The sequence below is a fragment of the Diceros bicornis genome, chromosome 10 (assembly GCF_020826845.1).
Source record: "Diceros bicornis minor isolate mBicDic1 chromosome 10, mDicBic1.mat.cur, whole genome shotgun sequence".
In the NCBI taxonomy this organism is placed as follows: domain Eukaryota; kingdom Metazoa; phylum Chordata; class Mammalia; order Perissodactyla; family Rhinocerotidae; genus Diceros; species Diceros bicornis.
The window spans coordinates 51,947,849-51,971,086 of NC_080749.1; the positions used below are offsets into that span (position 1 = coordinate 51,947,849).

Here is a 23,238-nt window from a genome sequence, read left to right on the forward strand (position 1 = left end):
GCCAGGCCCAGAAGTGGTCCACATCATTCCACTTGCTCCTTGGTAAGGCCACCCCTGTGAGGGAGGTTAAGAAATTTGTGTGCCCTTGAAAAGGGGGATGATGGACTTGGGTGGACAACCAGTAGTTTCCACCACAGTACTAGTGGTTCATTAGCCTGATTAGCAATCACCTTCAAACATGGTTCTTGATGTCCTTTTCAGGAGGTGCACTCAGTGTACAGAATTTTGGCTGGAATTTTGAATATTGGAAACATTGAGTTTGCAGCTATTTCCTCTCAACATCAAACTGATAAAAGTGAGGTGCCCAATGCTGAAGCTTTGGAAAACGGTAATTATTTGATGCCTGTGCACTGTGTTGTCAGAGTACATGTTTCTTTCACTTTGATAGTTTTTCAAGACTCTGTAAAATATATTGAGGCTGTTGCTGGCTCTTCTGCCAGCACTCGGTGTTTTCACTAACCAGTATTTCCCAAAGACATCTTGCAGAACACCAGTGTTCTTTCCATAAGCTGCAAATAGGTGTTCTGCAGAAAAGAATTCCGCGGCGGGTAACTTTGGGCAGTGGTTCTCAATAGTGGCTGCTTTTGAAAATCATCTACAAATTTTTGAAAAAAATAGAAGAGGTTGGACCCCACTCTGAATCCACTGAATCAGCATCTGCAGGGTAGAAAGCAGGCGCCTATCTATTTTTAAGATTCACAGGTACTAATGAGGGCATAAGGAATAAGAATCCTGAGTTAGAAAACAACTAATTTAAATAAAGTAAACACTTTTTGTGTTAAACTGCAGCACTTTTTATGGCCTTTATTATATTAATGTGCTTTGTGACTCTCTAAGAGGAGACTATAGTCTCCAGCAATTGGTCCAACATTTGACCAAAGACCACCTCCTCCCACTTTTTTTCATCTAACCAGTAAAGAGCTTTCAGAACAGTTTGGGAGAAACTGTGTCAATCTGAATGCTTCTTGGGGTTAGGGACCTGGCTTGTTTATCTTTGACTCTGAAGTGCCAAGGATAGAGCCTGGCACATAGTAGATGTTGAATAAATGATGGGTGGCTGCTGGCTGAATGGGTAGATAGATGATTACATTCTCCAGTATCCTTGCTCTTTGTTCCAGCTGCCTCTGTTCTCTGCATCAGTCCCGAAGAGCTCCAGGAGGCACTCACCTCATACTGTGTGGTCACCCGGGGCGAGACTATCATCCGCACCAACACCGTTGACAGGGCTGCGGACGTCCGAGATGCCATGTCCAAAGCCCTGTATGGGAGGCTCTTCAGCTGGATTGTAAATCGCATCAATACACTCCTGGAGCCAGAAAAAAACATTTGGCAAGTTCCCCCGGGGAGCAGAGGCCTCAGGAGAGCTGTCATCGACCCCGGTGTCTCTTAGAGTTTGCAAGAGGAAGCTTTTGGTCCTCTCTTGGGTTTTCTTTAGCGAGGCTCTCATGCCTTCTTCTTTCAAAGACACAGTAGGATCCAGAAGAGCTGAAGTGTTTATACCTGAAAGGCACATGATTGACAGAGCCATTATGGTGTAGTGCTTAAGAAAACAGGCTTGGCTGGGGGCTGGACCAACTGGGTTCACATTCAAGCTCTACAGCTTAATGAGCTGCATGTTCTAAGTCATGGTTTTCTCATTGGTAAAATGAGGATAATAATATTCTCCCCATAGTGTTGCTTTTAGAATCAACTGAGACACTTCATAGAAAGTTTTAAAGCACAGTATCTTACATTATTACTACTACTACTTTTTCTTTCCTAAGCGTTAGTGGTTTCTGTATTGTGGAAGAATTGACAACATCACATTCACAATAGTATTCTTCCAATTAAGCTTTGTGGGTGGGAAGGTGGGAGAATAAATGAGCAGCAGCTCCAGCCCCTTCAAACAGAGTGGTTCTTCTTTAATCTCTCTCTATATGGAGCTTCTGAGTAAGATTTTAAAGGATTCTACTGCTTTAAAAAAGAAATTGGAAATACTGTTGAAGACTAAAGGAACAAAAGGTTTAAGACATAAACTGTTTCTTCCCTTAGAGGCGGCAGGATGCTGCTTTCCACGAGTGGGTATATGCATTAATAAGGCCTCGGGCACATGTGTTCTCATTGTCCTGAGTTGGATGTTTCCTCCCCTAAAGGGTTTTCTTCTTCTCTCTCATGCAGCAGTACAGTCAATGGTATGAATGTGGGGATCTTGGATATTTTTGGATTTGAGAACTTTCAGAGAAATTCATTTGAGCAGCTCTGCATAAATATCGCCAATGAGCAAATCCAGTACTATTTCAATCAGCATGTTTTTGCTCTTGAGCAGGTAATAATGAACTCTGAAGTCACTAAACCTGATGGAAGGGGGGGTGTCTTTAGGCTGCCCCAATTTGAAGCAGAAACCCTGTTAGTTAGACAAACAGGTAAAAGGCTCTAAAGAAAAAAACCACTGGTGTGTCAGTTTTGTCAAAATAAAGTCTAAATTAAGTCTGAAAAAAAGAGGTCTTGATTTCTGCGGAAAGGTACATTTCCTCTCTTGAGTGCAGCTGGTGACAAGCCAATTATTTTAATATTGCTTCCAAACTGTTTCATGTGTATTGCCCAAAATGCTGCATTCTCTTCTACTTTATTTAACTAAAAATATCTATTATTGTGTCTAAAATGACACAAGATGATCTTGAATTCAGGACATGGGTTCTTGTTGTTTTCGACAGTGGTTCTCAACACTGGCTATGTAACTCCCAAACTGGCCATCCCCATCCCCTGTCTTCTGCACACCAGAACCCCCAGGAGCTAGAGGGGTGTCTCCAGGGAAGAGTAAGATATGTTCTTGGTTTTCTCAAAATGGAAGTCTTTCCCCTATGAGTTTAATGGTTAATAAAACAGGGTGTGAAGCTAGTAGATCTAAAGGCCCTTCTCCTCCACCCCACCCCCTAACCCAACCCCAAGACTCTTCTGTATGAAGTAGTTGCAATAATGAAACATTCTGACCAAGCTTTTTGTTTTAACACAAGAGTGAGGACACAAACTATTCTGTGATTAGATAAACACAGAGACATGGAGTTAAAATACCAGCAATAGTTTTATCACTGGAGCTGGACAAATGTGTATTGCATTCCTCTCTCTGCCCGCCCTGCACAAAACTCGACTTTTTTTCAGTCCACCTTTCTTCCATTTATTTCCCTGGGAAATATGGAGTTTTTCTAGTTTTTCAGTCCAAGATGATTCCCTTGCAGAATCCTTTGCAGAAGATAGAAGTTTCCTGGTGTAAACCGTACTTGTCACCAAGATAAATTTTTTTTCAATTTCTCTTCCTCTCTACATCCGTTTATAAATTATGAGTTACCAAGTTGGTGTTTGGGAGATGGAGAGCTATCCCTTCTTTTGCTGGCTTCAGCTGCCTGCCACAGGCCACCCGTAGGTCAGACTTAAACCCAAAGCTTCAACAGTGTTATATGCACAAGAATACTTTCCTACTCATAAAACACACCCTGTTTTCCACACGCGTTCAGTGCTGCCAGACACAGAAAGTGCGTGCTAAAGCAATCTGGTTGTGCCTAGGTCAGTTTTGGGCTGGAGAAACTCACAATCCCTTTCCTTCCAGATGGAATATCAGAATGAGGGCATTGAGGCTACACCTGTGGAGTATGAGGACAATCGCCCACTCTTGGATATGTTCCTCCAGAAACCCCTGGGACTGCTTGCACTTTTGGATGAGGAAAGTCAGTTTCCCCAAGCAACTGATCAGACCCTAGTTGGTGGGTAACTTTTGGAAAAGACATGGATGCTCAGAAGAGAACTTGCCTCATGTCATCAAATGAGTGTGGTTTAAATAAATCTATCCTGAGTGTTTTGGCCACCCAGTGGGTTATGAATGTATAGACCCTGCTTTTAATGAGTTGAAATGTTCAGCAACTGTCCTGGTAGAATTTGTGTCTTAAAGCAAACCCACCACCATCTCTCAAAGCCTGTTCACTTTCCTATTTATGCAAATGGAAATACTATTACCCTATATCAGTATCACTTTTACACCTTCTTCTTTATTTCCCCTAACCAATACTTGCTTTTTCTCCTTTTCATAGCCTTCTGTCCTATCTCTGCCTGGACCCCCATCAACCTCTAGTCCAAGTTTGTATAAAAGCCTCATCTGGTATCCTGGCTACGAGGCTCATAGTCTTCCCCTCTACCATGGACATCCCAGCTAATTTAGGTTTTCTAAAGCCACCTTTTCGTTCTACTGGTATCTGTGGGATAATGAGTAGATGCCTCCACCTGGCGTTAAAGGCCCTCTGTACTTTACCCCTGTTCCTCGTGACCTCCTTTTGCTCAAATCCAGTGTTGCACATGACACTGTCCTTCACTTAGATTGTGAGATGCTTGGGGCAGCAAAGCCCCAATCCTCGCATGCCTTTAGTACTTAGCATGGTTCCTCACACAGAGTAGGCTCTCAATCACAAGTACAATGGCAAAATTGTTTGTTGAGGGAGCAACAGAAAGTTTCAAGCCTTTTCCCCAGATGGAAAATTGATTTGTGGGAGAGATTCACTTCTAGAAGTTGAGATTGTCACCTTCAGTGGTTCCTCTTATCTATAAAGTTGTTACAAGTCGCCAAGGTGTTTAAACTGGTGCTTTTTGGCTTCCATGTCTTTATGGTTCTAAAGCTAGTTGGCTGAACTACTGGTGTCGTCAGTGTTCATGCTAGGAGTTCTTAGAGAGAGCAGAGCATGAGATCTTAGGGTACAGCCTGACACTAAAAACAACATGAAACAACTGAATGAGGACTCAATTGTAAATGCCCACCTTACAGGGGATCTTTCTCCACCATTGTACATACAATGATAATATCAGGCTACTCAAAGCCCTTATTTTGGGTCACTCATGGCTGGAAGAGCACATTTTTGTTTGAAAGGGCAAACAATTCATGTTGTAACTTTTAAATGTGAAAATCCACACAGATAAATTTGAAGATAATCTACGATGCAAATACTTCTGGAGGCCCAAAGGAGTGGAGCTGTGCTTTGGAATTCAGCACTATGCTGGAAAGGTGAGGCAAGTGTGAGTTATTAAACCTGAATTTGACAAGGGGTAAGTGTCTATATTACCCTGTCTGAGCCGCTCACAAAATTGCTTGCAGATTTCTTTCTCCTTTTAATTCTTCCTGAACACCTAATCATAATTCCCAAACTTCCTCAGTGGTGCCACTCACAGAAAGTTGCCCCTGGCAAAGAAGCAATTTCTTGCTGGGGTGGCCCACAGAACCACCATCTGCTTCTCACCTGAGGTGTGGCCCAGAAATGACAGCTCTCCAGACAGAAAACATATTATAGCTTTTGCAGTGTTTAGCGGTGAATGTTCACATTCTAAAGTCATTTGGAGATGTGTAGGTAATGGAGAAGGGTTAATATCACAGTGGGGCTCAATTTTTAGCACTTTAAGTATATGTCTATAGGGCACGAAAAATGTCTAGATGAAAAGGAAAAAAAATTTCACTTCTTCATCCAGATGTTAAGCTTTTACAACATTAACTGAAATTTCCACTTTTCATATATTATTCCTCAGTCTCAATTTCAGGTTCCTGAAGCAGATTAGTGACTGATTCAGGAAATTCTCTAGTCCTGTAGCCAACAACTCATTGCTTGAGTAACTCTCAGAGGAGCCATTTGAATTGTGGCTAATTGGTTCCGGTGGGGTCTGCTAAGACCTTGGTTCCAGAAAATGGATAGGAGTTCAATAGAAGGCATTTGGATTATTTCGTTGATTTAAGATTTATCAAAATTATTTTTCACATTCATATCATGACATTGAAATTAATTTTGCCCAACTGGAAGTTGGTTGAAAGGCAGTTCTAACACAAGTAAAGGGGATTGTTTTTCTCTCCATGTAGTGTATGGTATCTATTTCGGATCTTCATTAGAAATTGCAATCCCGTTTTTACCCCTAAATGCTTCATTTGCCTTAGCGTTGATGTCTGACTGCATATTAATCTCCTCCACGTCTGAGATACTCGCATCTACCCTGATCCCCGCCCCCATTCTCCTCGTCTGCCTCCCTTTCCTGTCCCGTTCCTCACACTTCTCTTTCCATCTCTCTGTCCTTTTATACCTGTTTCCTACCCACCCCTTTTCCTCCTTTTTCCCTCTTCTCCTTTCTTAATTTTAAGGGAAAAAAGGATCCTTTTCTCCCTGGGTTCTGTGTCTTTTCCTGAATTCATTTGCCACTTAATGCTTATTTCTCTGGAGTAGTCCTTAAAATTTCTCTGACCTGGATCCCCTCTGTTCTGAGAACTTCTCAGCTCAGCATCCCTGAACACTCCCTTGGGTCCTGTGAGTACCTTGGGTAGCAGTGAGAGTACAGTGGGTATAAGCATGGAGCCAAACTCCCTGGGTTTTGATGTCTGCCCACCACTTGTGAAATGTGTGACCATAGGCCTCTCTCTAAGCCTCTGTTTACCCTCCAGTAAAATGGAGATAATAATAGTGTTTACCTCGTAGGATGGATGCTTTACATACAGTGAGTGCCCAATATATTTCCATAATTATTCTGATGTGATATAGCTTTGCTATGACTCTTTTCTTCAACTGAACAAGAAGTTAAAATAAACTGGCCTGTCAAAAATTACAATTTTTTCCCCTTATCTGGTGGTCTGGATTTAAATCATGGCTGTGTCAGGATGAATTCTATACGGAGGTCAATTAACGACTGACCTCAGACAACTTGCCACTGTCACCAACAATGGACAGTATTGGCTAACTTGCGATTTGCTATTCGTGTTGCAGGTATTATATGATGCTTCTGGGGTTCTTGAGAAAAACAGAGACACTCTCCCTGCCGATGTGGTTGTAGTCCTGAGAACGTCGGGAAACAAGCTTCTTCAGCAACTCTTCTCAATCCCTTTGACCAAAACAGGTACTTGGAACCCCCCGGACAGCCCTGGGCCAGATGCTTCTATAAGCCCTGCTGGGATTTTCCAGTTAGGGTCTAAATACTGCCAGGGCTACACTACTAACATTTTGAACTTTAAGCAGGAGCAAAGGTCTATCCAACTAAGTTCAAAAAAAGGGAAGTGATTATTTCTTTTGCAATTTAATTGCACAGCATTAGTATATATATACATGTGTACACACACACACACACATACATATTTTCCATAACATCAACTCTTAGACTTCTCATTTTCCCTGCCTGCCTCTTTTCATTCTTTCATTTCCAAAACCATGTGTTATCAATTCGTGCTGAACACTCTAGGGTGGTCTCAGTTTACCTAGAATTATTGGGTAGATTATTTCTATTCATGTGTGATGCCAAGTAAAAGGAGGGTGGTGAGTCAAAGGTCATCCAATCATGGGGTCCTCAGAGGTCGCCTGGTCCAACTTTCCCACCCAATTGTCAACCCACCCCACCACTCTCCTAACCAACTAGGAACAGGTCCATCACTGGCCTATGTACACAGCCTTCACCTACTTACAGTCAACTTCTGTTTAGTGGCTTAGTCAGTCTTCATGCCAGAAAGCCGGAAACCAGGGCCGAAGAATGGAACTTCCTGGTCTTTGCTGTTTTGCCAAATTGGTTCTAATTGTGTCAAGCTCCTTTGATTTACCTGGGATTCTGCTGCCTTTGTCTGGGCAGCCAATTTGATCTTCTTACAGCTTTCCTTTCAAGGAAAGGAAACAGCTGTGGTGTCTGGAAACAGCTGTGGGTATGCTTTTAAGAAAGGAGGGGGAAACCTCTTTATCGTTGTTCATAATTCCCTTTTCTTTCTTCCCACATCTCTCTTGAAATTATTGGCACCGAAGTCTAGCGTGGGGCCTTTGCATGCTAAAAAAGAGTGCCTGCCAGGTCTGATTTTTAGCAACATGTGAAGGAATGAAAATCTTGGCCAGGAAAAAAGCCACAGTCTATAAACTTTGCTTCAACTTAACTTGGACGGAAAGTTGAAACCAGATTCTTAACTTTCTTTAACGTGCTCCTTTAAACAAAAATAGTAGGGTGCCCATCAGAATGCTGCCCTACAGCTTACTCTCCAGACTTCCTTTGGGCACAGCCAGGATTTGATTTATTATCGACTCCTGGGAGAGCGTGGGCAGGTCTGGGCAGGGAAATGCTGCCTCAACAGACACTCATCAGGCGACTTCTGTACAGAAGCAAAGACAAGGCCATTATTGATAGGAGACATATTCTTTGAAATGAAATATATACAAATGATTTGTCAGCTGGCATTTACACTCTCCCATAAGTATGAGTAACGACTTGTCAAATCTGTTCACAACTTCGCAATTGACAGTTACTCAACTTTTGGCAAAATAAAAACAATTTCAGAGCCTTGGCCACTAGGTGGCGCTATGCAAGCAGTCAGGCTCCACAGCCAGCCTTCTGTTGGCCCTTGATCGCCTAACCAAGGGAGGAACAGGAACAAAGAGATAGCCTCCCCTTCTTCTTCCCTTTTTTTTTTTTGGCTTTCCTCTTGTCTTGTAACTCTGAATCGTGCCCTGAAACTGCGCTCCACACTACCTGGAGGAAACAAAAGTGAAAAATAAGACGAGAAACAAACATGTTTTCCTGACAAGCTTCCTTGTATTCCTGAGTCTTTTGTTATGCATAATAATTTCTTTTGAAATCCTAAGCTTAATTTTCTCCATACTTTGAGTATAATTAAGATGCCACTAGTACACATCAAAACTAATAAGCATAAATCTGTTTTCTTTTTCTGAAATAATTTATGTAAAAATGCCTTCAATCAACAAACATTTATAGAAGATCTTCTAATAATAAGGCACTGTTCAGGCAGCAAAGGGGATATATAGATAAAAATAATATGGCCCTGCCCTAAAGCAACTGGAACTTTCTTTCACTTTCACTTTCTCTCTAAAATTGGGCACTAATTTATCTCCTTATGATGATGTTTGCCCTCAAACCTCAATTCTAAAGAGATTGTACATCCTGTGTTGAAGTTCAGAATGTTAATTAAGCTTATAAATTTTAAAACATTCATATTCTATATTTTTAGGTTTTATTATATTATAGCCTTTGAAGGTGGGAAAACCTTACCGGATAGAAATAGGTGGTGCTGTTTTTGCTGAAATTGCAAATACTTGTTTTAGGCATATGCCCCTTATGAAGGTAGATGTGCTGTACATCTCAGCATTCTGGCTGGAAGCAAGGTCCCACACATCCTAGCATTTTGGAAAAGAATATGCTGATATTTTTCGGTGCACAAGAAACCTTTTTTGTTTTGGTCATTTTTATTTTTATTTATCCTGCATCAAACCCTTAAATAATTGTTTTATTAAAATTAAATGGAGTGCTAGTTCAGTGAGCATGGATATTATAAGCAATTACTTTACAAACCTCTTTTGGAGAATGAACTACAGGGAAGAAGGAAAAACGTCAAAGTTGGGAAGTCTAGGAGGCTATTAGCCCCAAATTTAAAAAAGATGTCCAGTGTTGGACTCCTCACTTTTGAGAAGAGAGACCCCTACAGGATGTTGGCAATGCTCTGGTTTCTGGTCTTGGTGGTGGTTACATGGATGTTTGCTTTATAATATTCATTATGCTCTACGTTCACGTTTTGTACACATTTCTGTACATGCATTCTATTTCACAATAGTACTTTTATTTTCCAAGAAAATAGAGAAGACATCTTAAAATGCAAAGAAAACTTTAATTTCTTTGTCTAGGATTTCCTGTCCAGTTAAGTTGAGGTTTCCTTGTAGTTAGACTGCTACCGTCATTTGCTTCCAAACGCAGGTGTCAGAGAGCCTCCGGCTGACACTCCTGGCTTTTTAAGTCAGCTGCCTCTCTGGGCTGCTGGGCAGGTGACAATCCCTTCACTAGTGGATAACAAACAGAACTGTTGGTCCTTGGTTTAATCTCTTATCAAGGTTGAGAGGATTAACCTCTGTGTGTGTTTGTGTAAACCCATAATATAAAATTAGACAGAATAATCCAATTGACATTTTCCTATTTCTTGTACTTACCTTCCTGTTCACGTTGAAATCCCAAAATAATGAAAAGGTTAAAAAACATAGGGAGTGGAATCATGAAGCCCAGGGTCATCAGGAAATAGGGCTCCTTCCAGGTTTCTGCAGCCCCCTTGCCTTCTGCTGGCACACAGCTGCATCTGGTAGTGGAGATGCCTATGCCTGAGGGGCACATGCTCATTCCAAGATACTCAGTGACCATCAGGTAAACAGAGGCAGCCACAGTCAATATAGATTCTCTCTGTTCCTCTCTCATACTTGGGGGACCACTCTTTTGCCTGTAGATGGGCCACTTCAGATATGATGACATTTTCCTTATAATCTTGCCTATTGATAAGAAGTTCTCTGAAGATTTTATGTGTGAAAATTTGATGTGGCAGCAACACTGCTTTCTAAGCCTTCAGCTGGGATTTTTGAAAACTTAATGATCTAGGTAGAAAAATATTAAAAGGAAAGATGTTATAACAAGGTTTCATGGCATATTTTCCTGTTTGGGGAATGTTCTGCTTGCTACTAGTAAACCAGAGAAAAGTTCAAAAGGCTCAGGGGAGGAAAGAGAAGAGGAGGTTTCAAAAGAAACTTGAAAAATCCATTTCTGTCTTTAAATCATGAATTCTGACTTCCAAATAGTAGTTTGGGGTTTTAAAGGAGTTAGGAACTTGAGAGAAACTAGAAAAAACAAGAGTAGCACCAGAGAGAACATTCTCTGAGCCCCAAAGTCTGGGTTTGCTTCAGAATCTAGAACTGAGTTTTGCTCCATTGCCTTCCTCTGTCCAGACTCTCAGGTCTCTCCCTTGGAATTTGATTTGCAGTAAAAACCAACAGTTTCTCTATCTTGACTTCCACTGGTCTCCTCCTTTTATTTGGATGGGGAGGGGGCCAAGATGAGCCCCCACGTTATATCTGTAAAGCACTATAACGCCTTCACTGCTAAAATATTTGCCATTAATTGTCTGTTCCTGATTCTATAACTCTCAAAATTCAGCATCAAGCTCTTAAGAGGATACTTTAGGTAACCATCTCGCAGAGCTTTCATTTTCCACTTAAGGCTGCTTCTCCATCCTGGCAGTTCAGCAAATGGGTCTGGCAGTGTGAACTGACTCTAAGTGACAAAGTTCCAGGGTCCCAGCCAGACATGGACAGTGCTCAGCTCCTCCTGAAACGGAGGCTCTAATGAGCCAACCCTGCCAGGGAGCCCTGGGGAGTGAGTACTTCCTCACACAGAGGCCTGTCTCTTTCTATGTAATTTGAGAGTGCATTTCAGTCAATAGATAATTCTATATTCAGCGTCTATCTAGATATGGTGCTATGCATAAGTGCTTTCTAGAAGGAATAAAAGAAAATCCAGCCAGAACAGTCAGGGACAGATATTCCCAAATCATAAAAGGTATAAAGGATGCACAAAAAATGTAAATTCTGAACAGGCATGTAAATCAAATGGCAGCAATATAAGCACTATGTCTAGACAAGTAAAAATAGAAGGAAAAGTCATGGACACATCAGGGTCAACATGGGGAAAGACTTCTTTTAACTAAGAAAGCCTTCTTAGTAGAGATTTTTTTTTTTTTTTTTTGAGTATGAGACTGGAGAAAATTGAGCAGTCTAGGAGCAATGAGGCATTCTAAGCCAGGGTCTACAGCACTGGAAAGGAGAGGGAGGTAGAAGTGGGATGATTAAGTGAATAGGACTTGAGGAAAGGACTCAAGGCAGAGCGGGGGTAGCAAGGTGAGTAAACAATGGCCGGCTGCTGAGCTGAGGATGGGCTCCTGATGCTAATCTGAAACACTGTGGGTGGTAGTGTGGGCTCTTGGAGAACAGCTTCAGAGTGAGAAAGGAAAACTCGAGCAGGAGTGTTAAAGACTGACTAGGGAGAACCAGGGTGTACCCAAGGAGTCTGTGTGGAGCTGTGTGAATAGATGCTCCATAAATACTTGTACATTCCACATTCAGATCTAGCATCCATTTTAAGTTAACTTTTGTGAAAGGTGTGAGGTTGAGGTTCATTTTTTTTTCATGAGTATGTCCAGTTGTTCCTAAACCGTTTATTGAAATGACTATCCTTTCTCCTTTGAATTGCTTTAGCATTTATCAAAAATCAATTGGTGGTGGCCAGCCCGGTGGCGCAAGCTGTTAAGCGCACCTGTTCCGCTGCGGTGGCCCGGGGTTTGCCGGTTCGGATCCCGGGCGCGCACCGATGCACCGCTTGTCAAGCCATGCTGTGTCCCAGGGCCAGTCTTTCTCAGCAAAAAAAGAGGAGGATTGGCAGATGTTAGCTCAGGGCCGATCTTCCTCACACACACACAAAAATAAATAAATAAAATAATAATAATAAAAAGAATACTAAATACCTTAAAAAAAATCAATTGCTTATATTCGTGTGGGTCTGTTTCATTGATCTATGTATTTACTCTTCACCAGTATCACACTGTCCTCACTATTGTAGCTTTATAATAAGTCTTAAAATCAGGTAGTGTGATTCCTCCAACTTCATTCTTATTTTTCAAAATTGTGGCTATTCCAGTTCCTTTGCCTTTCCATATAAATTTTTAAAGCAGCTTGTCTATATCTACAAAAAATCCTGCTGGGATTTTAATTGGAACTGCATGAAATCTGTAGATCAATTTGGGAAGAATTGACATCTTTACTACGTTGAATCTTTCAGTCCACGAACATGGTATGTCTATTTATTTGGATCTTCTATTTCTTTAATCAGTATTTTGATTTTAGCATATAGATCCTGTACATGTTTTGTTGGATTTATACCTAAGTATTTCAATTTTTGGTACCAATCTAAATTTTTTTTATTTTGGTTTTCAATTGTTCAATGCTAGGATATAGCAATACCATTGATTTTTGTGAATTGACCTTGTCTTCCACAACCTTGTTAAACTCATTCATTAGTTCTAGGAGTCTTGGTTTGTTTTTTGTTTTTGTAGATTCCTAGGGATTTTCTACATAGACAGTCATATTGTCTGTAAATAACCCTTTTATTTTTCTTTCCAATCTTATGCCATTTATTTCTTTCTCTTGCCTTATTGCACTGGCTAGGCCTTCCCATATAATGCTGAATAGAACTGGTGAGAGGAGACATTCTTGCTTTGTTCCTGCTCTTGGGGGGAAAGCATTTAGTCTTTTACCATTAAGTATGATGTTAGCTGTAGGTTTTATGTAGGTGCCCTTGCACTTGCTATTCGCTCTATCTGGAACATTTTCCCCCAAGACATACCTATGGCTAGCTTCTTCACTTTCTTCAGGTCTTTTCTCCAAATCTACTTTTCCTGGCTACTCTAGTAAATTTCAACCTACTCACTATTTGGTATTCCCATTTGCTGTTTTATTTTTCTCCTTAGCACTTATCATGACCTTATATTCTGTATACACTTCACTTATTTTTTTGTTTATTGTCTATCTCCCTCCACTGTAACGTAAGTTCCAAGATGGCAGGGATTTTTGTCTGGTTTGTCTGTTCCTGTATCCTCAAAGCCTTTATAATACCTGGAATATAGTAGCCAGTCAATACATATTTGCTGAATAATAAATAGATGGATGAACCAAACCTACCCATCCACCTGCATCTGTTCCCATTTTCTGTCTTCCTTCTAATCTAAACGACTGAACTATCCCTGCTCTTATGACAGGCCAGCTCTCCACCTGTCTTCTGCATTCCTTCCCCTCTCACGTTCATGAGGACTTTGATCCTGCAATTATTTCTCCTCTCTTCTGCATCATCTATTTATTCCTCTTAATGTGAGCACTCTCGTCAACATAGCATCTTCCATCTTTTTGACTCCTTGTGTGTTGAATTGTCTCCCCTCCAGAAAAGATATGTTGAAGTCCTAACCTCCAGTACACAAGAACGTGATTTTATTTGGAAATAGGTCTTTATAGAGGTAATCAAGATAAAATTAAGTCATCAAGTAATCCAATATGACTGGTGTCCTTATAAAAAAGGAAAATTTGGACACAGAGACACACACAGGGAGAATGCCACGTGAAGATGAAGGCACAGGGCAGGGTGATGTGTCTACAGTGTCTCTCGCCTGATCTCCTAACTAGACTGTTTCTACTCTTGCCTCACATAGCCTAACAGCTAAACTGAGTCTTTTAAAAAATGTAAATCTGATCATGTCACACTCCTACTTAAAGCCTCCAGTGGCCCTTCATCAGCCCTAGAATAAAATCCAAACTCCTTTCCTTTTCTACAAACTCTTACATGATCTATCCCTCACTGCCTGTCTGTCCCCATCTCCTTAAACTTTACCCTTTACTCTCTGTCTTTATTCTGTTCCTCAGATATTCCAAGCCTTTTTCTGACTCTGCACCAGCTGCTCACTCTGCCTGGAACATTCTTTCCCCAGATCTTTACAGGTCTATCTCCAACTTGTGATCCAGAATCCAGCTTGTATGTCACCTCCAAAGAGAGGCCTTCTTTGTCCACCCAGTGGAAAGTAGCCCTGTGCTTCCCCACTCACTTTATTACATCACCCTGTTTAACTGTTTCCATCAGGAGCTGACGTTATCCTGTCTATCTCCATTCTACCTCTCCTCCCCCCCACTCCCCATGCTAGCCTCTAAGCTTCTTCAGAGCAGAGCTGTAATTGACTCTGTTTATCACAGTATGCCTGGGACCCAGAGCAATGCCCAGTGCATAGTAAGTCCTTAATAAATATTTGTTAAATAACTCGGTAACTCCTGCAAGGTAGAAACTAAAGCTAAATTCCAAGGCTTGATTCCCAGTCTAAAGCTCTGTATCAGTTTATTAGGGCTGCCATAACAAGTGGCTTAAACAAGAGAAATTTATTATCTCACAATTCTGGAGGCTAGAAGTCCAAGATCAAGATGTTGGCAGGCGTGATTTCTTCTGAGACCTCTCTCCTTGGCTTGCAGATGGCTGCCTTTGCAGTGTCCTCACATGGTCGCCCTTTGGTCTGTGTGTATATTATCTGTGTCCTAATTGCCTCTTCTTATAAGAACACCAGTCATATTGGATTAGTGCCCACCCATATGACCTCATTTGACCATAATCACCTTTTAATGGCTTTATCTCCAAATGCAGTCATATTCTAAGATATTGGGGATTAGGACTTAAACATATAAATTTTTAGGGAGTTCAACTGAGCCCTTAATAGATCACTAAGAGCTGAGGGAGCTGTTCCGTATGAGCCCCCTTACCTATGGGGCATATGGGGGCTACCACCTTTCCCCATAAAGCCAAGAGACCATTGTGACTAGCCAAAGAGAGTTTGCAGCCTTACCCAGTCAGGGAAAGAGAGCTCTGCCCTCTCCCCTTTCCTTCTTCCCTCCTGCTACACCCGAGGAGCTAGCCCAGAGAGGAAGTATGTGAGAGAAGACTCCCTCAAGCCATGGAAGTCATTAATGCAGCCTGGAGGGAAAGGGAAAGTGGGAAAAAGAGCCTTGAATTGACATGATATTAAAGGTTAAAAATAAATAAGAATGAATCTTTAAAACCAAAGCCATCTTTAATAACAAAAAATATCTGAAAATCTATGAAATGGGGCTGAAATATGATTAAGGGAGCTGCCATCCTCACTGAAAGATGGGTCAGCATGGGTGGGGGAAGTTACAGGAAAAAATGGAACTGTTTCTTGCTTGTCCCCAATGAACTGAGATACCTCAATGTGCTGATTTCATGCACAAAGAACTGCAAAGCTTTCTGCCGTTGTGATCCTGGGAGGCTGGCAGGTTCCATCACTAGCTGGTGATTCCTCCCAGCACTGCCTGGAGTGGGTGAGAGACAGGTTCTTGTCTTGGGAATAGGGCAAATGACTTTACTAGTGAATTATGGACATAGGAAATGTTAATTACACGAGCTCCTCATCTCCGAGAATCTACAATCAAAGTTGTGCAATTCAGTGCTTTGGTCTACCCAGCTGTGCAGTTCCGTCTCATGCAATGATCTTGTCTACCTGACAAGATTGTAAGTTCCGTGAGAACAGGGACCATGTCATCTTTTTCATTTATATACAGAACATCCAGTTGGGACTGTTCATAATACTTCACAGCTCCGTGCCATTACCCATGCTAATTCTGCTTCCTGGAGTTACTTCTGTCCCCTACCCTCATCACCACACCTTCCATCCCTGCCTCTCCTCTCCTCTGCCTTTTAGTCCTTTTTTTTCCTCCAAAACTCAGCTCTAGCATCACCTCCTCCGGGAAGTTTTCCATCTGGTTGGGTGGAATTCCTGGCACCACTAGAACTTAAGTTCTGTGAGCACAGGATTTTGTCCATTTAGTTGGCTTCTCTTTCCAGATCCTAGAGAGGCGCTGGCACATAGGAGGTGCTCAGTAGAGTCTGTCTGTCCAGGCAGAGAGTGCAATTTGTGTATGGAATTTCCTGGTAGTCCTGAAAGCACTTGAAGCACATCAGAAATGTGGATCATCCTATGATTTATGCTAGCTGGAAACCCATGCTAGCTGGAAGCCCATCAGCGTCTGAGATTATTTTAACAAGTTGTGAAATTCAGAGAGAAGAAGCCCCATTTGGAATTCCATATTCTAAATCTACGGGGACTCAGGTACCAGAGAAGCCCAGATGTAATTGCAGTTACATCTGTCATCTGAAATTCATTGCCAGCCCCCTTCCTGGGGTGTAGTGGGCAGGGTGGGGGCTTTTCCAGAAGCAAACAGCACACATGTGATTAAAGGACAGACTGTGCCAGGAAGTACGAAATCCACGTACTTGCTCAGAAATGTGGCCACCCTGGGGGCTCTGGGTGCATGTGTGGCCATGCTGTCTTGCATTACTGCCACAGCCAGTCAGGAGGACCAGTTGAGAGGCCTCTGCTGCCTCTGTGAGGTTCCCTGAGGGATGGCATCCTCTTCTGCCCTTTGACAGCCTGGAGGAGGAGGCAGAGGGTCCTGACAACAGCTGCTCAGCCCCAGGAGAAACTTCACACCTTCCTGCCTCTCCCTTTGTGAGTGGTTTTCAGCCCTTGTCCAGAAGAATCTTTGATTTTCTTTGCTAGCCTTGTTGAGGACAAAATGTGTGTGTGTGGTGTGGTTGTGGGGGTAAGGGAGCATCTCTTGAAATTCTTGTTTTTTTGTGTGTTTTTTTCCTCGTATCCCTGAATGCCTTTAGGTTTTGAATTTGTATTTTCCAAGTGCTGTTTTCTTTTTGTTCAAATGTAAGCAGCTTAAATTTTTCTTTCCTTTTTAAAATTCTACCTGCAGTTTCTTCTACTCCATCGGCTGTGTTGGAATAAGAGCCCTAGACTGTAAGTCAGGAGACAGGCTGAGATCGACCTGGATTGGTACTTTGCATTCGGCAGGTTTAATTCAATCTTCTGAAACAGCTTCCCATCTTTAAAGTGAGGGATTTGTATGAAGGAGACTCCCTGGATTAAAAGGAACCTTACCGTCAAACAAACAAACCCCTAATAATCTCTGGCCCAAACCTTCAGTCTGGAGTGCTGTGGTTTAAAAGCCCTCACTGGGCTCTCTTTTGTCCTTGGTCTATAGAACCATGCTGTCCTCTACGATGTAAAATGTTCTATTAGCCACATTTAAAAAAATAAGAAGAAACACATTGTCTTAGTCCATTCAGACTGCTATAACAAAACAGTTATAGTGGCTGTTGAGTTGAGTGGCTTATCAACAACAGAAATTTATTTCTCACAGTTCTGGAGGCTAGAAAGTCCAAGCTCAAGGCACTGGCAGATTTGGGGTATAGTGAGAGCCCACTTCTTAGTTCACAGATGATGGTCATCTTTACACTGTCCTCACATGGTGAAGGGGACAAGGGAGCTCTCTGGGGTCCCTTTTATAAGGGCACTGACCCCATTAGTGAGGGCTCCTAATCATCTCCCCAAGGCCCTACCTCCAAGTACCATCACATTGGGGGTTAAGATTTAACATATGAATTTGTGGGTGGGGGTAACATTTTGTCTATAGCATAGGTGAAATTGATTTTAATAATATATCTTTACTCAATATATCAAAAATATTATCATTCAACATATGATCACTGTAAAAATTATTAATGAGAAAATTTTTATCTCATTTTACTTTTTTTAACTTTTTTTTCACGTTAAGTCTTCGAAAGCTGGTGTGTATTTTATACTTATGGTACATCTCAATTCAGACAATCACATTTCATGTGCTCAGGGGCCACCACATTGAGTAGCGTGGCTATAGAGAATTGCTGCCCTGGCCACGGAAGTGCCTTAATTCTGCTTCCAAAGAGAAGTGCAGAAATGCCAAAGATCACTTCTTGCTGGTCCTCCCAAAGAAAATAAATTCTTATTTCTTCATAAAATAATATTTTATTGCATGTAGACTTGACTTCAGACTATTATCCAGTGTGTGAGAGAAGTTACTCTTCTAGATTTGCGGAGTTCCAGCACAAGCTTTTTAAAAGTTCCCTTGACTCTCTTTGCAGAGATAGAAAAGTCCCATAATATCAGTATCAAGAGCAGTGTTTCCCAAAGTGTGTTTCATTAAACACTAGGTTTGTGGGATGTGAAGTGGTATGAGGTGAAAAATTATGGGGAAAACTAATCATGAAAATCTAGTAAGTGTCATTACTGCAGAAATACCAAGAGATGGCTCTTGTGTATAGGGCTTCTGAAGAAGTAAGATGCTTTTTGTGAAAAGCATCTTGAGAGTCAAGAGTCAAGTGGGACTCACTGAGGCAATGCTGATCAGAGAATTTTTTCCCTGTCTTTCTTTTCCAGGGGAACTTTTCAGTGTGGGTCTTAAATTCACTTCCAAAAGTTCTTCATGCTTTCCTAGCTCTAGGGACCATATTGTTGCTGTATCCTTGAAAAAGAAAAACTAAAATAAGCTTCAATGATGAGTTGTGATAATGACTCTAATATTGGGATAGTTAGTATCTGTTATGAATCAGATCATCTTTCCCCAACACATTTTAATAGTTCTTTCATAGCTCCTAAATGTGACAGTGAATGTACATTTTATTTTTAAGTGACAACTCAATTTAGAGCCATTTTGTTTTATTTCTTTAATGATCCTGTCAAGTATAGCAAATATGGCAATTTTGATTTTTCAAATGGTCAGAAATGCAAGAAAAATAAATTCTGCTTCTCTTGGCCAGCATCCTTCTCATTCATAGAAAAGAGATATGTTCCCATTTAAGATGAAAGGTTCTTTGCTTCGATTTCATATCTCATATTGGAGAAAAAGTCTCAAGGCCATTTACAGTTTATTAATTCATCCCACTATAAAATCTCTTTGTAATGGGGCTTTCAGGTGATTTCCCCCACCCCGCTTACTAAAAGATAACTCCATGCACTTCAAATCAAATGAATTAGAAACAAAGCCATTATAATTATAATTACAATTATAATCTCTCTAGCTTGAGATGGATCACAACTTAACATTTTTTTAGGAATTTGGGTCATGTTAATAGAAACTGTATTTTTCTCTTTAGAACACAAGACCAGCTTCTGACAGTCTGGTCTGTATGTTAGAAGCATATAAAAGTTAATCGTTTTGCTCTGGTGCCAGCGTGTTGTGTGCGAAGAGAAGCTGTAAACCACAGCTGTGGAGAGTAACAATTGTGAATTTTACTGGCTTGCACATGTGAGATGTCAGGAAACTAAATAAAATGTCACTTAACTGAACTTGAGAGTTGGAAGTGGCAGAGAGGACCACTAAGATTTTAAGGTTCACATTTAACAGAGTGCTTCCATTCTTTGTGTTTCACAAGGGCAGTTCAAATTACCAAAACCAAATCAACTGTTTTCCAGGTGATTAGCTTTGGCTTAGCCACGACAATAGTGATTTTTGAGTAATCAATGGAATCATGGTGCAGTTGACCTGGTTTGGTGTGTAAATGACCAAGAAATCCACTCATCATCTAAAATCAATTGGGTACAATCAGTTTGGCCAAGCAGCAGTCCCTTCAATTACTCAGTGGTCTACCTTGAATATGATCAAAAACCCTGAAATGACCACAAAATCTTTAATTAGGCCATCCCAGTTGATGGGCTCTCTCAGCATTACTGCTCAATGCTCTGCACTGCTGATATCTGACCTTGGACAAGAGACTTGAATACTCTTTGCCTCAGTTTCCTTTCTTTGTGGATTGGGGACACAGCTCACAGGGTTGTCATATTAAATAACTCATTTCACACGCTTAGTACAGTATCTACTACATTGTAAACATTCAATAAATGTTAGTATTTAAGTATTATTAACTTTTTTCTGATCTAGAGCAGAGTGACAAATAAAGGACAAAATAAGTGAATTTTTCTACATTTATTTCCTTATCACTGATGGATTTTTTTTTAAAGACAGTAAATAATATTATATAGTACAATGGATTCTGTTTTTCTCTTTCTTTCTGTTGAGAGTTTGTGATTTCTGTGTTTTAAAAATAGTACCTTAAAAAGATAAACAAGAAAGAATAAAATAAACTCCCAAACATTAAATTCTCAGTTTATTTACTTTATTTTCTAGTCTTCCAACCCAACATTTAATGAGGCTCTAGGCAATAGAAAATTAGATATTATGTTAAATTCTGATTAACTGGATCCCCTAATTAATAATATTTTTGTAAATCTCAATATATATGCTCAAGAGATTGTTACTAAGCTGAGTCAAAACTCTAAATTAAAACTCTTTGGCCAACTAGGACCTCTAAGCTTTCCACGTGGCTCCAATCAAATCCTCTATACCAGCAACATCTGCATCTCCATTCACCACTGAAACTTTGTTAACTATGAATTTAACAGGAACACTTTATTCCCAAAGCTCAAAAAACATTCATCCAGCCCTCCGGATGATGAAACCCAGATACTAAGTAGGCAAGTAACTCATTCAAGCCCTCCTAACAAGCAACCGGCAGAGCTAAGACAAACCCTAGGCAGTTTGACCCCAGAACTCACAGTCTTAACCACTTCACCTTTGCAATCCAGGCCTCAAATAGTTTGAGCAAAGAGTCTGAAATATTAAGAGAGAATAGCATGGCCAGAGACCAGCAAAAAGTTCTGCGTAAGTGGAAGGAAGTAAGGTGATCTGGGGCCTGCTCTTGGAGGTGTTACATGTCATGTTAAATAAACTTTAATGCCACACTATTTATTCATTGACTCATTCATTCATATATATGTATTGAGTGCTTAGTATGTGCTAGGCATGTCGTGCTAAGCACTAGGTGTAGAGTGGTAAATAGAATAGACTTAGTGCCTGTCCTCATGGAGTTTAGACTCCAATGAGGAGTCAGAGGACACAGTGTTAATTAGATTCATGGGTAGCTTTCAGTGTTGCATCAAGGAACATCTTTGGCTTTGATGAGACATTCTTTAGAAACATATAAACCATAAGTCTATTTCATTCAGATTTGTTATCCATGGTGCTACACTGATTCTTCAAAATGGTTCATGGTCAGTTGCTTATCTCCTTGGGATAATGAGCCATAGAGTTCTTGTATGACTGAGAGAAGAATCTGTGATACTTAAGTTTGCCAAGAGATATGAGATGTGATCCATCTCTAGAAGGCAAGGATAGAAATTATCTAAAATGTTGTTCTGGTACATAGGAACATCTTCAATAAACTTTTTTTTAGTGTCTACTATGTGTAGGGCACTTTGCAAGTCTTATAGCAGGTGCTGAAGATAGATATATATATATTTTGGTGAGGAAGATTAGCCCTAAGCTAACATCTGTTGCCAATCCTCCTCTTTTTGCTGTGAAGATTGGCCCTGGGCTAACATCCGTGCCCATCTTCATCTACTTTATATGTGGGATGCCTGCCACAGCTTGGCTTGATAAGTGGTGCATATGTCCATGCCCGGGATGCAAACCTGCAAACCCAGGGCCACTGAAGTGGAGCGGGCAAACTTAACCACTACGGCACCGGGCCGGCCCCCTGAAGAAATATTTTTTGAATTAATAATTGAGAATAGAAGTACTTGGTGCCTACTTCAGAGAGCTTGTAACCTCTGTGAGGAATCAAGTTATTTCTAAAGATAAATACCAATATAAGAGAGAATATTTGCATTGACTTGAAAGGACTCAAACACAAGTGCACTGAAAAGCGGCAGCCTCTAGAGTTAAGATAGAATTGAGGTGCTTGTAGAGTTCCTTCTTCAGAGAAATAATCTTATTTGTTGCCCTTTATTCTTAGTAGGTTCTATTCTTTAAAAAAAAAAAAATCAACAATTAATTGCCTCCCAAGTCTGTAGGATAAGACTTTAATTTAGAAAGTTTTTGACATCAAGTGGTTATTCTGGATGCTATATCACAGTTCCATAAAGCCAAGTTCTCAAAAAAAACAATGCCTGTACTTAAGAAATAAAACTTACATTAACTTCATTCTTCAACACCATGACACACATAAGGTTCAGTAGAAGAAGCTTTCTGGGCAATGCTATTTTATGAATTGGTAAAAACAAACAAAAATCACATATGTGTGTGTGTGTGAGAAAGAGAGAGAGAGAAATGTGAGTGTGTGGGTGTCCAGAAGGCCTATGGCAGTGTAGCTTAGGTATGGATAATGCGGGTCAATTAGGCATGTTGCAAGTTTTGTTTGCTGTAGAGTGTTCCTTTCTCAGTACGCCTCTCCTTATTTTCTGGATTCTCAAGCTGCTGTAGTTTTTCTCAAAGATATACACCTGGATGTACAGATTTGGTCCTTTTATAAAAGAGCTAGGTGATATAGCTCCTTTAATAGTAATTCCTTGAAATAAAGTAAAACAATTGGTAAATGTGAAAGTTAGACTTGGGTACCTAAAGATCAAAAGTTAACCTTGAGTGCTTTCAGAGACTCAATAGAAAAAAGATCGATATAAGTGATGATTGCATTCACATGAGCACCTAGTTTTTCAAAACGGCTAATATTTGCTCATATGCAAACTGAAAGAAGCATAATTTTTTAGTGGGAGAATATATATTATGAAGACGTTGAAGATTAGCACCTCGAATTCCTTAATCTTAAAAACATTGCAGGGAGGGAGCAAAAAACGATACCTCTTTCCCCTCTCTCATGTGCGAAGGAATAAGAGTGATATAAAAATGAGAGATTAAATAAACTCACTTTAGCCACGATAGTAAAGTGAAGGAGGAGGAGTAACTGAAAAGAGACCACAGAAACAGAGCCATTGCTAGTTGCTCACGGTGGTCAGCGGTGAAGAGAGCATTGGCAAATTAAATATCCAGGCCTGGGTAAAACCATTATTTAAACTTCCTGCATTTATCTAAGCCACACTATCTTCACTGCCCCCTCCCACTTCTGTTGCCTACCAAACTGCTAAGAAAAAATACATCGTGCAGATTTTAGTTTTGAGATCGTTATGATGTTCTT

At 40.6% G+C, this 23,238-nt stretch overlaps 1 protein-coding gene across 1 annotated transcript in view; it reads left to right on the forward strand.

The window, feature by feature from the left end:
• Positions 1–23,238, forward strand: part of MYO3B (myosin IIIB) — a 265,307-nt gene that overhangs the window by 58,297 nt on the left and 183,772 nt on the right. The window contains exons 10-15 of the mRNA XM_058548594.1: positions 202–328; positions 1,119–1,379; positions 2,133–2,305; positions 3,584–3,737; positions 4,935–5,023; positions 6,756–6,885. Of these exons, the coding sequence (XP_058404577.1) occupies positions 202–328; positions 1,119–1,379; positions 2,133–2,305; positions 3,584–3,737; positions 4,935–5,023; positions 6,756–6,885 (934 nt within the window). The remainder of the gene's footprint in view (positions 1–201; positions 329–1,118; positions 1,380–2,132; positions 2,306–3,583; positions 3,738–4,934; positions 5,024–6,755; positions 6,886–23,238) is intronic.